This window comes from Lepisma saccharinum, chromosome 8 (assembly GCF_977018435.1).
Source record: "Lepisma saccharinum chromosome 8, izLepSacc3.1, whole genome shotgun sequence".
NCBI classification, from domain to species: Eukaryota; Metazoa; Arthropoda; class Insecta; order Zygentoma; family Lepismatidae; genus Lepisma; species Lepisma saccharinum.
The window spans coordinates 24458125-24474908 of NC_139236.1; the positions used below are offsets into that span (position 1 = coordinate 24458125).

At 36.3% G+C, this 16784-nt stretch overlaps 1 protein-coding gene across 1 annotated transcript; it reads right to left on the bottom strand.

Annotated features, from left to right (window-relative positions):
• Window positions 1-8243: 8243 nt before the first annotated feature.
• LOC145991394 (uncharacterized) lies at window positions 8244-9976 on the bottom strand. Its single transcript, XM_083127384.1, has 2 exons — window positions 9757-9976; window positions 8244-8378 (listed from the first exon to the last, which is right to left on the bottom strand). The coding sequence occupies exons 1-2, from the start codon at window positions 9973-9975 to the stop codon at window positions 8283-8285; spliced, it is 315 nt and encodes a 104-aa protein (XP_082983510.1). The 5' UTR covers window position 9976; the 3' UTR covers window positions 8244-8282.
• Window positions 9977-16784: the final 6808 nt, after the last annotated feature.

Sequence of the window (16784 nt, forward strand, 5' to 3'; positions counted from 1 at the left end):
AGAAAATTACCATCTTTATCTTTTATCAAGTTTACTTTAGGTTGCCACCCCTTTCTAAATCCATTTACACCTTTATATAAATCTCTGATATTTTTATTTTTGCTGTTTGTTTCAATTTCGTTAATTTTGTTTTCAAGTAATCTCTTTTTTTACTTCTAAACGTGCGGTTAACTTCTCGCTTTATTCTATTAGAATTGCTTAGATTTTTATCAAAGGGTCCCGGGTTTGATACATGGTGGAAGCTCATAGTGGTTCGGATCCCACTTTAAACTGTAGGTCCAGTCCCGATTACAAGGCGACAATGCTACCACTGCGCCATCAGGGAGACCGACTAATGAGTGACGGTAGACAGCATAGCAACTGCAATAGGGTGTTCTCATGGTTTAGCCTACAGCATAATGCATGATCGCTTGAAGAGTGTACACACAGTGGCAGCAAACATTTCGTGGGCGATGAAGATGTTGAGCGTGAGGTGGGACAGACTTTTATGCAGCATGTTTTGAGGGACTGTTAAAGAATTGGATAAGTGTTGGTGGATATTATGTTGAAAAATAAAAATGTTTTCAAGTTACATAGAAATTTTCAGCGAAAAATGCAGGCTCGACCAGGACTCAAACCTGGGTCTCTGGCATACCATGCAATTTCTCTGATCACTGACCTAGCCAGCCTGGCCTCCCCTGATTTTTTGCTGTTGCTGTTTTACCTGTGTGGAATCGTCTCTGCCAGTGCTACCACAACGGGATCTGTTGCCTTTGAAACACAGTAGACTTCGTCGTTGCCTGGTTTCTCCCAGCGTAGAGATGTTAATTTGAAGATTAGGCACACACAGGAGATGTACGATGTAGAAATTTTCAGCACAAAATGCAGGCTCTACCAGGACTTGAACTCTTGTCTTGTACTTGTCTTTATTTCAGGGTATGGCAGTTAGTACGGTAGTACATTAATTTCTGTAATGTTAGAACTAAAATTACAAGGTGTATGTGAATATTAGTATAAAAATCTTACCATATTCAGAATTATTGCAGTAGATAGAATTCTTGTTTTCATTGTTTCCGACATCAAAGTGTTAAATGTTCATTTCCTGGCTAAAAATGAGTGAGTGAAACGTTATGCAGTTACAATACCTTTTTTTTTTTTTGCAATTACGCCAAAAAAATAAAGACTGAAAAGTATGTAAAATACGAAAATTGACCAAAAAGTGACGTAAAACTTGAAAAATAGAAAATATGACGAAAATGCACAATAAAATTAACGTTTTTGTAAGTTGATGTTTGTATTCAGCATTTTAATACTTAAGAGTAATGCATACTACATAAGGAAAAAAGGATGATATGTAATCAAAATCTGGGCCCTGGTAATACACCAACAGTGTATTTGAATCGGCCCTAATTTTTTTTACCTTTCAACCATATTTTTGAGTAGATTCTTTTAAAAAAAATGTAACAACAGTGTATTTGAACAAATACAGGCAACACTGTCAGGAAAATCTCAAATATTTGCTTTGACACATCAATTGCAAATTTAATGTACGTTGCAAAATACTGCAACTTCATCTACTCCAAATGTTATTATATTACATACATATATTTAATATTTCAATGTCATTTTACAACAGTGAAATAAATAACTCTTCTGTTTAGGATGTATTTAGACGACTGCAATCAAATATTTAACACATTGTTTTCTTCCAATATCCTCGTTTCAGTTCTCTTAAGAAATAAAAACGCAAACGTGACGTCATTTATTGACAGTAAATGTTGCTTCATTATCGTTTATTGACCAACCTGTATGTAGCTACTTGGATTATAATGCATCCTCACCCTCCTCTTCATAACACCTCAGCAGCTCTTGACATGTGTCAACCCGACGGACTTTCAGTTCCTGCATCAGCTGTCGAGGAACCCACCTGGTGGACACTTTTCTGTAGCGGAGTTCGTCATGCACTATGTGTTGTACTGAACCGAAGCTCATATTCAGCAAGAAAGCCATTTTAGCCAGGGTGACAAGCTTCTTAGGTATTCCAAACTCGACTAATATATTATATAATTTCTCTCTTTTGACCAAATCATATGCTTTTTTGAAATCAATGAATAGCTGATGGACATTTTGATTATATTCCCACTTTTTTTCAAGTGTCTGTCTAATGTGAAAAATTTGATCTGTAGTTGATCTGTTACGTTTAAATCCACATTGATAATCACCTATAATTTCATTATCATATGGGGTTAGTCTTGTTAAAAGAATGTTAGATAATATTTTATATGTTGTTGAGAGTAGAGAAATTCCACGGTAATTATTGCAGTTCATTTTATCACCTTTTTTAAACACAGGAACAATTATGGATTCTTTCCACTGTTGAGGGATTTCTTCTTTATTCCATATTAAACAAATTAATTTATGAATTTGACATATTAATGAATTTCCACCATATTTAATTAACTGAGCTGGTATTAAATGAATGCCAGGTGCTTTTGTTATTCTTTAGCCTTTTAATAGCTTCTTTAACTTCAGTCAAGTTAGGTTCTGGAACTAAAGGTTCTGCTGTGTGCACTTCATTTACTTCTGATTTATCTCCTACATGAACATTTAAAAGGTCATTAAAGTAGTTCTTCCATCTATTTAGAATATCGCTTGGGTCAGCTAGAAAATTACCATCTTTATCTTTTATCAAGTTTACTTTAGGTTGCCACCCCTTTCTAAATCCATTTACACCTTTATATAAATCTCTGATATTTTTATTTTTGCTGTTTGTTTCAATTTCGTTAATTTTGTTTTCAAGTAATCTCTTTTTTTACTTCTAAACGTGCGGTTAACTTCTCGCTTTATTCTATTAGAATTGCTTAGATTTTTATCAAAGGGTCCCGGGTTTGATACATGGTGGAAGCTCATAGTGGTTCGGATCCCACTTTAAACTGTAGGTCCAGTCCCGATTACAAGGCGACAATGCTACCACTGCGCCATCAGGGAGACCGACTAATGAGTGACGGTAGACAGCATAGCAACTGCAATAGGGTGTTCTCATGGTTTAGCCTACAGCATAATGCATGATCGCTTGAAGAGTGTACACACAGTGGCAGCAAACATTTCGTGGGCGATGAAGATGTTGAGCGTGAGGTGGGACAGACTTTTATGCAGCATGTTTTGAGGGACTGTTAAAGAATTGGATAAGTGTTGGTGGATATTATGTTGAAAAATAAAAATGTTTTCAAGTTACATAGAAATTTTCAGCGAAAAATGCAGGCTCGACCAGGACTCAAACCTGGGTCTCTGGCATACCATGCAATTTCTCTGATCACTGACCTAGCCAGCCTGGCCTCCCCTGATTTTTTGCTGTTGCTGTTTTACCTGTGTGGAATCGTCTCTGCCAGTGCTACCACAACGGGATCTGTTGCCTTTGAAACACAGTAGACTTCGTCGTTGCCTGGTTTCTCCCAGCGTAGAGATGTTAATTTGAAGATTAGGCACACACAGGAGATGTACGATGTAGAAATTTTCAGCACAAAATGCAGGCTCTACCAGGACTTGAACTCTTGTCTTGTACTTGTCTTTATTTCAGGGTATGGCAGTTAGTACGGTAGTACATTAATTTCTGTAATGTTAGAACTAAAATTACAAGGTGTATGTGAATATTAGTATAAAAATCTTACCATATTCAGAATTATTGCAGTAGATAGAATTCTTGTTTTCATTGTTTCCGACATCAAAGTGTTAAATGTTCATTTCCTGGCTAAAAATGAGTGAGTGAAACGTTATGCAGTTACAATACCTTTTTTTTTTTTTTGCAATTACGCCAAAAAAATAAAGACTGAAAAGTATGTAAAATACGAAAATTGACCAAAAAGTGACGTAAAACTTGAAAAATAGAAAATATGACGAAAATGCACAATAAAATTAACGTTTTTGTAAGTTGATGTTTGTATTCAGCATTTTAATACTTAAGAGTAATGCATACTACATAAGGAAAAAAGGATGATATGTAATCAAAATCTGGGCCCTGGTAATACACCAACAGTGTATTTGAATCGGCCCTAATTTTTTTTACCTTTCAACCATATTTTTGAGTAGATTCTTTTAAAAAAAATGTAACATTTCTTCACAAGTTTCCACATGAATCATCATTGTTGGTAACAAAACTCATGGAAATCATTACCATGATTCCTTGCTTCAAGTTATTTGGAAGGCTGTGGAGCATTGTTTCAGTCTTCGGGGCTTCCTTTTATTGTATTCTTTGGGAGCAGGTACAGGCTCTGGAGTTGGAACAGCCACACTTAAAATATTATAGGATGAATATCCAAATATTGAAAGGCAAGATTATGTTGTTTTTTTAAAATGTGTTTTTATCCATTATTAACATTTCTCGGCAGTGACATCTAATATAATATACTAGTTATGAACAGTTACCAGTAGTATAATTTGCCCTATTACTGGGACAACAAAAGTATGAACCCCCTCAGACTGGTTTTGGCTACACTTAAAACTAGGTCAAGATGCTTATATAAGCTTATTGCCTGCAGTGTGCTACCTGTCTAATCCAAGACTTTAGTAAAAAAGCCCTCGGGAATTTCCCGTGAAAAGTATGACCCCCCTCAGATTGATTTGGCTACACTTACAAAAGCTGCATCTGTCAGATTGTTGTCCATAGGATCGTAAAAAATATGGCCCTCTTGATATTGTTTTGCTACACTTAAGGCCGTACTAAAGGCAATTTTGTGGTAATTTTTCGATAACAGATGGCAGCACTGTTTGCCATGACAACCGAGGGCCATGTTGCCAGATCTATGCATTATAATCCAAGTAGCTACATACAGGTTGGTCAATAAACGATAATGAAGCAACATTTACTGTCAATAAATGACGTCACGTTTGCGTTTTTATTTCTTAAGAGAACTGAAACGAGGATATTGGAAGAAAACAATGTGTTAAATATTTGATTGCAGTCGTCTAAATACATCCTAAACAGAAGAGTTATTTATTTCACTGTTGTAAAATGACATTGAAATATTAAATATATGTATGTAATATAATAACATTTGGAGTAGATGAAGTTGCAGTATTTTGCAACGTACATTAAATTTGCAATTGATGTGTCAAAGCAAATATTTGAGATTTTCCTGACAGTGTTGCCTGTATTTGTTCGAAAGCAAATGTAAAGAACATATTAAATTATTCGTTCTCACGAAATTTTGCAACAAGCAATTATGGAAAAGACGGAACAAAATGCAATGGATTACATAAAAAATAATAGTGAAATGACTCTAATGTTTATACACGTGAAGATGGCAATATTTGTGGCACATAGAAACGAAGAACGTAACTGTACCAAAAAACAGCCTCCTCAAATATTGCGTTAGTCAATTGTAGTCAATGCATGAATCCATGTACGAAGTCATTTTGTACTGCATTATTGCTTGAAAACAGAACAAAACAGATTGTGAGGTTTTAGTACCATCCGTGTACATACGTAGGTTGTACCTTATAGTGGGTTCCAAAAGTACGTACTCACACAATTTCTCAGATATACTTATCAGGAAGGATGTATATTTACTGCGGCAAATTGCTGACTTAGAGTAGCGTCATCTTTACAGTTTCCAAGTTACAGAAAGCATTGGTGTTGTTTAGTAACGTTATGACGATCTGACATTGGCAAGTGTTGTATAAAACAGCAATGGTTTTACACAAAGGGTTGAAAAATATCTTATATATGTGAACAAACAACTAATAAAATAAGATTTCCCAGCTTCCCCAGTCTGGATTTCAATTCTGGTGGGAATTTAAAGGCGATAAATCTGCTGCACAACGAATATTGGATCATAAAGCCATAGTTTCGACAAGGAAATTTGACGTTCTGTTCTAATTGGGTCCTTTAAAAAAATATACTCGTATGGAATTACATTTTAATAACTACGTTTAGAATGCATTATCAAAAAGTAATTATCAAAATACATGTGAGATTATTAAGTGGCATCAATCTTAAATAGGTGTAAAATTATTTAAATATGGCCCAAAAATTAATCATTAATTTCAACTCTTTCTAAGATGCCTGAAATGAAGAATAAATCAGAATGTTTTACAGAACGTAAGAAATATTTAGCAATCAAAATACAATATATGAGATATAGTAAAGAAATCCTTATATGAACTGTAACAAAGGAACATCGTAACATGTAACAAACACACACACACACACACACACACACCCACAGAGATTCTCAGCAGGTACCGTCAAGCAAACAATAATAATGAATACATGGGCAATCAAATCGGAGCCTTATAAGCATATAAGCCTACATGATAGATATGAATAAATGCACTAAACAATTATTACATTTGTATTTCATAAACAAAACATGTTAATATACTCAGATCGCTAGAAAAAATAAACGTGAATATATTTAACCTAAAAAAATAAAGCCTAACACGATAGTCTTGTCCATTACAATTTTAACTAACTAAAAATCCAAATACTCAGTACATACATAACTTTTTACAGCACAGCACTACCAAAATTATATATTTAATTTATGATACTCAAAGTTTTTGTAAATGAAAAGCCTATTTTACATTTCTCTCTTATTTTCTATAGCCTTTAACACATAATCAGGTTCTCTAAGGGGCATACCCCTTACTGCTCGTGAATCCACCAGTTCAGGTAGCACTGACTCGTAATAGAAATTGTAGAGTTTGGGATAAAGATTTTCCCAAAATGGCTTATTCCGAAGAATTCTTATTGTCTGGGTATCGCTCGGGGACCATACAAACAAATCACACCAGTCTCTGTCTGTTATTTCCAACTGGCCTTGTATTTGATAATAATAGCGGTGTTCTTTTCTAAGGTACAACTTGCCTTTTTCGTTTACTTTAAACCCGATATTGCTACTTCTAGCAACGTCAACAAGTCTTATACATTCTCGGCCATTGTATGGACATTTTATCTCCAATAAGTCGTCACTGTTCACCAAACCATCTGGACTAGTACATAAAAAGGATTGCATTTTTATGTACAAATAATCCACATTGCTGCACATTACAATTTGGGTGGAAACTTGCATATTGCCTACGAGCTTCTGGTTCATTATCCCTTCCATAAACTAGTGAAAGGGCACAGCTGCTATTTTCCTGGAGATTCGTTATTTTTTTTACCAAACAAGAAGTACGTGTAGTTGGTCTTCGTGAAGCAACGTCTTTGAGCAAAGAAGATGGTATTCTTTTACTTCTTTCTTCACGCCATCTCTCGCTATTGGCTTGGCCACGTGTTAGTACTTCAAGCTGATCTGCCGTTGATACACTCAATCTTTTTACATATCTTTCAGCTAGATCGTCAAATATTTCTTTTGAAAGATCTGGAACTCTTGGGTTAGTTCCATAATGATTATCGCCGCCAGCAGGAATTTGTTTACTAAACTTGCGTTGTTCTGAAACTTGACCAAATTGTGTTCTACGGCATCTTCTTTTCTCGCTGCGTAGTTCCTGCCTCCTAATAAATGATGTTACAGAAGAAGGAGGACTGACACCTGAGAGTTCTCTGTGTACAGCATCATGCCACCCTTGGCCTCGAGTTTGGTATGCCAATGCAGCTACACAAGCTCTACGTTGAATACTTCCAGCTCTAGAAAAATCCACCCTTTTACCTCCTACAGCTTTCGCAAACTGACTCAAGTAGCTTTCGGCCGGATTGTTGGTAGCATTCCACAATAATGTATTTGCAATGGCTATTATCGTCCTGTCAAATTCTTGCTCAACTGCTCCTAAAACACCACTCTCTTTCATTTGAATGTAACAGTCACCATCAGGATCAAATTCCTTTCTCTTGCAAAATTCCCCACACTTTTGATGACGGCCAAACACATGACAAATGACATTCCTCAATTGTTTTCTGAAATTCTGAAGTCTAGTCTCCGTAATTTCTTTCATGTTCTTTATTGCACTGGATTTAATCACTGCCCGAACTCCAACAGCAAGTCGTGATGATCATTTTTTCAAAGATTTCCTCGATTTGACACCTAAAGGGCCTGGAAAACGTTTGCTAGCAGAAGAAATTTTGTCCAGAGCACGACTAAATCTTCTGACAGCATGATTGGCACATTCAATTTTTAGTATACGCGAACCATACGATACACATTCACGCACTTTGGTCATCGTGCTTGCATCACCGTCACCAATCAGTCTTGTGGAGCGCAAGCGGTGCACTTCTTCAATATAATTTAGGCCACCCGCAATGATGTCTGCTTCCATGGCAGTAGATGGCCCTTGCCAGTTTTTAAAACATATGTGGATTCTTGGTTTCATTTTTCTTCATCAATAGCGCGACATATCAGAGACACTTTATTTCTCACGCCAACAAACAGCAAGCACTGTGTTTCGGCTCCAATAATAACTGCCTGAAATAGAAAATCAAATTCATAATTAGCAAATCGTCAACATCAAATTTCAACAACTGCCTTTTTACATCAATTTTTTGACATAGACAAAATTCTAAAGCACAACCATTAATTTGGTCAGTGAGATGCAATGCCCTTGGTATTTTAAAACAGTTGTGATGTTTGCGTGCGCGTGTGTTTTTGGATGGGCGGATCTGTAAGTTGTTACTTGAATGTAAACTACTCAACTAGTAACTTATCTTCATTGAAATTTATCATAATCCTCGATATTAGTGCCCCTTTATGGCCAATTGCTTTACGTTTCGGCTGAAGTTGTTCTATTCTAGCTCTGGTACGCATTCTTTCTCTTTCTCCCTCTCCCCTCTTTTTCTCGCCCTCTTTCTCAGTGTTTGAAACTCGTACGGAATCTGCTGTATTCTGAGAATGAGAATTATTACACTGGACAGTGCAACTTTAGATGTTCTCTGCACTGTAGTCATCACAAATAAAGCTAGTTATTTGTTACATTATTTTTTTTTACGAATATAAGTTGCTGTAACCCTACAGAATAAGTTAAATATTTTCTTCTTCAGAAAAGCAAATTGCATTTTAGGCAGCTTACGTCCCATTTTGCAGACGCTACTTTTTTAATGATCCAATAGTGTATAGAACATTGGCAGATCTTGTGAATCAGATATGAATTCTAGTCAGGAGAAAGGAATGATGTTTTTATTTCTATAATTGTTCCTCTTCACTTTCATCAGTGGCAGCGAATATGAGGGACGGGCCATTCTATTTCATTTTTTCACTACAAAGAACACAAACACCTACTTCTCACCATTAGGTTTATCCACCTGATTTGGATATGTGCTGCACTTGAACAATGAGGATAAATGATCAACTCAAAATCACTAAACGAGCTAGACTAATGTTTGAGTAGTTTGATTTTAGTTTACTTTATGCACAAAAAGGCTAATCGGTACTGGACCTACAGTTCCAAGTGGAATTCGAACCACTATGTTCCTCCACCGGGTACCAAACCCGGCACTCCTTGATTACAACGCAATGACGTTAACAATCGATTAACGAAATTGCTATTGAAACTATTAGTAGAGCCGCTGTGGTCTAGTCGATGGGGCATCTTGACTGTCACGCGGAAGACCCAGTTCGATTCCGGGGGTGGGTCATCTAAGTTGGAATTTTTCCGGCCTTGTTCCCCGCATAAAGCGACTCTGGGGCTCACCCTAGCTCAAATCAATGGGTACCTGGGGGCTATCCTGGGGGATAAATGGGTCATGAATGTGGAAGGCCTTACGTCCACAGCCCCATTTGCTTTCATGGTTCGGTTCAATGCTCAGGGGATAGCTTTACCTTCTATATTTACCATATCTTCACTTACCACTCCTGACGATGCATTGTACCCATGACCGTAGCTTCTTTTGCACCAGCCGCCATCAACAATAGCTGTAATGGTATGGAAGTTTTCTGAATGGATGTCACCTCTGTTTTCTGCTAACTTCTTCTCTTCGGCAATTGCTTCATTTAATGCTTCATTTGTACACTTCTTTAATATGTCGCCCAGAGATTTCTCATGATGAATAAACGTTGGTTGGCTCATATATTTAATATTCATGGATGAGAATTTCTCTTCTTGAAGAGAGTATGAACTGCCAGCTGATAGGGCTCCTAGAACGGTAACCATGTTTATAGAAATTGGATTATCCCCTGAAATGCTTGTAATTGTATGCCTATGAGAACATTCACTTTTGTTACACTCATAGAAGCACCTACTCTCCAGTCCATTCTGTGATGTTTTAACTAGAATCATGGAGCCCCCAAAATTGCATTTATACGAATGCGCCTCCAGTAATCATGCCTGTTCAATTACGTGACCCATGTCACATATGGTAAAATTGTCTCCATAATGCACTCCCTTTTTAAGTCTCTCAAATGTGATTGTGAGTGGCGATAATGAACTTGAAGAACTATGTTCACATGTATCGCTTTTACATGCATTGAGTGGAGGTATTTCTTGTAGTGCGCGTAGATAAGAGGACAATGTATTCCTTCTCACAGGCGAAGCATTCGGTGTAGAGGGTACACATTCTGACGTCGAAGATGAATTATCACTATCATTCACATCCGAGTCCAAAACTGCGGTGTGCTCCTCAATGTTGTGCGATAAGGGTACATTTGGATTGTCTACTGCATACCTGCGAAAGAAAGGCATGATTGACATCAGGTATAGGACTTCAGACATACAACACAAGACAAAATAATGCTCACATGATTCTTTAAGAAACATAAGAAAAGCAAATAAATGCCAAAAATGAATTGTGATTTTTACATTATTAGCTATAAAAGTAAGAGCAGCGTGTAATTGTGACGAAGCTCGACATTATCAAATCAGAGCTATTGGCACATGTTGTCACAAACATCTGATAAGCAAACAATGTCTGAAAAAGGTAAAGCCATAGACGACTTTACGTTTACTTTATTGGCATATTTGGAGAATATGCTATGGAATATCAAGAATATCAAGATTGACTTTCTTTATTTTACTTCGCCTTTTGTGCCACGTTTGGGTAATTTACGAATATGGGGATGAATGATGATATGATAAAGTTGATGAATGGACACTCACAAACAACCATGCCGAGGCCTGGATTCGAACCCTAAGTGCTCGAACTCGAGTGCTAACCACTCCGCCACGGGGGTCGGCTCAAGTTTATATGTCCGTACCCTCTGCATACTGTGTGTGCGTGTATGTGTGTTTTTGCATATTAATTGGGAACATATTAGCTTGATTGGCTGATTGATTTGGTGTTCTAAGTCCACTTTATGCACAGTAAGGCTGATCAGGACGGGGCCTACAGTTTAAAGTGGGATTCGAACCGCTATGTGCCTCCACTGGGCATCGAACCCGGGACCCCTTGATTACAAGGCAACGACGCTACCACTGCGCCATCGGGGAGACCGGAACATATTAGCTATTTTTATGATTGATTTGGGAAATGTAAAATTATTGTTGTAATTTTCTCTTTTCATGAAAAGCCTACAATTTGGAGCATATTCAAAACATTAAATACATGTAGCCTAACCTTTCTATAGTAGAAATATGCTGTGAAATGCTTAGACTGTAGGTAGAAGGATATCCTAGATACGTAAATGTTCATAGTTTTGCTATCCTACAGTTTAGCATATATATAAAATAATACAATGAAAAATAAATTATTTAGGTTCACAAAATGAGAAAAATGTAAATGGGAAGGTACGCCATTTAGGGTAATTTCACAACCTCCCTCAAGTATACAATATGTGGTTATGTAACAGTTAGTAGACCTATAACATACTCCCTCTGTCCCATAATCATTGTCCGGTACACTTTAGTTTGTTGTCACAAAATACTTGTCCGATATTCAAACTGTGACACTTGTGTATACAGAAGAAGAAAATGAAACACGGGAATGAGTCATACAACGTTATTACTCAAGGATCAGTATAAATTGGCCGATCAAGTATCGAAAAGAACATAAATAAAAAGTTGGCATACCGGACTATATTTATGGGACAGAGGGAGTATCATTTTTGCATGTTGGCAGAGAAATGTATCATCCTCACAGCTATTTATTATTTGTATTGATCTTCAGACCTTGTTTTGTGAATCATTGCAATATGATTCACACAATTATATCTCATATATCAATAAATCTTTTCAGTTTGGAACAAAGCAATTATGAATTGTACGAGTTATACAAAACAAATACAACTACAATTGTAACGTGATCATGCCTCTTATTCTTGATTAATTACTGGTGTAGTATGCATTTTGTTTAACACACAAAAAAAAATCTTCACAAACGAAGAAAACATTTGTACATGAGAGAGATATATTTATTGTAAATTCTATCCTGTCTACTGTTGAATTGCCCTTGCACATAACGCAGAACGCTTAAAATCTGATTACTGTTATGCACAGTATCAGCCATGTAAGCTATTGACATCAAAGTTTCTTGGTTTCAGTCTAATTTTACAAATTTATTTATGTTAAATATATAAAGTAGGAGAAAATGGGCCACGATTAGTTGAAAGTTATGAGAGGAGGTTGGAGTTAAAAGCGTTACAGGAATACTGTTTTTGTTCTAATTCGAAGCTCGAAGTAAACTGTAATATGTAGGGCGTTATGGAGAAATTAATCAATCTGACCAGTGCTAACCTAACCAGCTTATTTTAGCCAAATCTATCGTAATGTAATAGTGGATCATGAGCAACCTAACCAATGAATGTTAACTTGTTCAAAGAATTACTATATCACATTGTATGGACAAAACAATAATCGATTTATTATTAGTCACAAATAATGGAACTGGTGCAAGGGCAAAGTGAATTCGTAAAGTAACTGGCTACTAAGAGTTTGCAAGCTGATATCCGTGAAACTCAAATAATAACAATTGTCCTTGGCCTCGCGTTCTGTTTGTACGAAATAAGCGAACAGAAATCGTATGAATTGTGAATTTCAAAACTTCACTCACAAGGAAAACTGTAAACGTTTTTTTCTTGTGTATGTATCTTTTACACCTCGCATGCAGACAATACGTTCATTTTGATTGAAAAAAAAATGTGTAAAGAAACCTAATAACAAATATGTATACTGTGTGAGAAATGTCCATCTGTATTATGAATACTGAATTTGTAGCACTTGATATCTGTAACAGATACGAGCAAGCAATTAAATATAAACAATTCTTACCTTTTAGTTCTTTTTTCTTTTCACGTTGACGACGTATTCTTTGGGACAATGCTTTTCTAGAGTGAAATGGGTGTCTTTTACTTCCATAATTTTGTCTCACTTTTCCCATTTTCCACACACAATCATTCAAGCATGACAATCAACGTATTGTAATAACATACGGAATGTAAACTTGGCAACAGCGTTTGATATAAATAGCTTGAGGATGAAACGCCACTTCAAAAATTATTAATATAAAAACTAGTTTATGGACGCACAAACTGAGTTTAAATTTATACACAGTGCTCCTAATACTTGAGACAAGAAACATGTGAAGACCGTTTCGTAAAAATCATCCTTAATAGACTGGCAACTTTAAAAAAAATGCACCGGTATTAACAAAACTACCACTTCAGCGCCATCTGTACGCAGCAGTTTGAACATGACGGAGACCTTTTATTTTCTGTTATTTACTTAAATCCCTTCAATCGTAACAAAATTATAATGTTCACATGTTCTAGTGAATAAAACAATCTTTTATGTCGGAAAATTTCTTCCTTACCGAATCTATATTAGTTGTATGGCTATCATTAGAAATTTGGGTCTATGGTTTAGCATGGCTTTAGAACCCCCTTAAAACTAAGCCAAGATGCTCATATGAGCTTATTGCTTTTAGTGTAATATTCTGTAAAGTGTAATCTCATTAGCTACATCTACACCCACACACACCCACACCTACACATACACCCACACATATTTACTTCCGGTCCACTTCCGGTCCACTTCCGGTTTACTTCCGGTCACTTCCGGTTTAGAGTATTCAGAGTATTCATATGTTAACCTGAATATTTTAATTGGACACCAGGCGCAACTTGTTTATCTAGTACTAAGACAATGTAATATGCAGAGGTCTTCTAAAATTGCTCTCTGACTCTTTCATTTCTTACATCATAAACATATGATTTTTCACTATAAGAATAACACTACATATGGTGTCGGCAGGGAGTGTAGCATGGAATTCACAGATTATTTTAATGTTTGTCCTGTCATTAACCACAACCTGTTTCCTTTTTGAGGTGTTGATGACAAACATGGGTCTCTGTGCTTTGAATTCATCTGGTGAGTAATAAATGTCGGTATTCCCAGTTGTAACTCTTTTGTATGCTGTATATGCCTCGCATAATTTAAGAAAATCATCATTGGACATGTTTAAATTATAATTTTCTCTGGGGAACACCTCGTTTCAGCCATTTTTAAGATATATGTTCTTGATGTTGCAGCTATCAAACTTACTTGAATTTTTTTCTTGGTTATTGTTTCTTCCGGTCTGAAACAGTACCACTACAAAATCTGGCATGTCATATTGTATACTGGATAATGAGTTTGTAGCATCAAATTCATAATAGCTACCAGTGGCAGGCTACTGGACACATTGATATGTATAAAATTGTATAGGCACCTGTGGATTTTTTAGTATATCTGCTTTGTATTTAAGAGCATAACTGGCTTCATATTCAACAACCGGGATTCTTAGCTCCATAGTCTGAATAAGACATTTGCCTTCGTCAGGTAGGGTATTAGGCAGAGCTGCACCAGTAGAGTTTAATGTACTGTATCGCATCAAAGCATTATTATCATTGGCGGCTCCTCGAAATGTGATTCTTAAACCACCCTTCCACATAATGTCTTTGTAATCTGAGAAGAATCCAGGTAACAGGCGCATCGGGAATAATACAGTGTGGCTCTGATCTCGATTTGAGAAAACAGATGCGGTACAAAATTGTCTACTAGTCTTATATTTGAGTTAGCCAGATAATCTGTACCATCGAGCTTTACAACATCAAACTTGATATAAAGGTCTGCTCTGTGGGGGTGTATAAAGCCATCCCCTACATCAAGGTCAACCTCAATCTCTGTGATGGGTTGATTTAAATTAGCAAAGGTACTACGGTTCGGGGGGAATGACTGTAGCTCATAACTCTCGATATTTTCCATTTTTTTGTATGTATTTTTATTTAAATATTAATTTCTATGATAGCAGTTGTTGTGGCTCCAGCAAAATCAACTAATTCTTCTTTTTCATTTGTGACCATCAACTCAATATAGTCTATTCTATTATGGCACACTGGAAAATATAATGTTGGTGATGAAGTGTAGATGATTGGCTCCATAAATTCAGAGTTAGGTTTGAATGTTGCGATGATGCCAGTTTGTTTGTGAGTGACTATGCCTTCTGATTTGGTGATCATACCCTCGGCCACATTACAATGAATATTCAGAGTCTCTATGGCCAAGAATTTAGGTATATTAACAGCAGTGTGTTTGATGGCTGGTTCAAGTTTTGTGTTGTTCTGGAAGCCTAACAGCTCTGCTATAGTACCCTGATCTACTGTGTCTGTAACAGACACAATCTCTACTCTGTGAGTGACAGAATTTTGAGTTAAGACAACACCTCTGGGTAACTGAGCATTTAGAGTAGACAGATTATACTGTCCTGGAGTGATGACAATTTTTTGATCCCAAACTATAATTGTGTTGTTATGGTGTGTAATATTAGGGATCAAGTACATGCCGTAGAATGCTCTAAGAGCTATTGATTTGGGATACATAATATCATCATGTAGTTTGAGTTTTAAGATTGAATTCTGGCTGGTCAGATGGAATATGCCCATGATGTTTTAGATACCACAGAGCCTTTTGAAAATCTTCAATTGATGGTTTATTTAATTGAGACAGATATCTAAGAATAGATAAACACAGATGTCCACAATTAACATCTTTGAAGTTTTGAACACGTTCATTATTGTAATAAAGATTAGTTGATTTTAGATATTTTACTAAATTCTCAGGTGGAATACCTCCAAATGAATCAAATATAAATGCCTCATTGTTTGAATATTTAAGATGGCAGATCCAGTGAGTGCCCTGATTTTTGTACTTATCCAAATTGACTATTCAGCACTCTTTTTTGAGTGGTTGTCTTGGTAAAGAATCAGACAAGTACACACCTTTAAAATTTCTGATGCCCAGTGGTTTGATTAAAGCTTTAATATCTTGGTTGGTAAGCGGCTCTTGTTTTTTTAAACTTATTCATGGCTCTCTTAAGACCTTTGCCTTGTCTCTCTATGGCCAGATTATGGCGTCTTAGTTCATCTAATTCTGCCTTATTTTTTTTGGCATCTATTACTGTTTTTGCTATGGCAGCTGATCCTCTTGCTAAGCTATCAACTGCTCCTAGTGCTGCTAAGATAGCCGGGATACTAAATATGAAGCCTCCTTTATGCAATTTTTTCCTGGAATGCTGTAATTTTTTTAATTGGGGGGTACTAAGTAATAATTTCATACCATGGCCCTTGGCAAGACAAGAGCTTTTTTTCTTGCGCTGCTTTTTGGTTAGAAGACTATCAATAGTCCCAAGTGATTTGAGACCTGCATATGGTATGTGATACATAACACCCTTGGCTTTCATTGTAGGTTTATTATATATATATTCTGGGATTGACTAGCTCAATTAAGTTGTAACCAGTTTATTTAATCTGTATAGAGTATTTTACAACCCCCACCCTAGTTTTTGTTTGGTGTTCATAGCTATGGTGGTCCCCAACGCTGCTATTTTTTCACCCAAAGAAGCATCTCTGCTTACTAATCTACCGAATGCAGCCTCTTCTAATTTTTTGTCTGCCACATGTCGCTTGTGA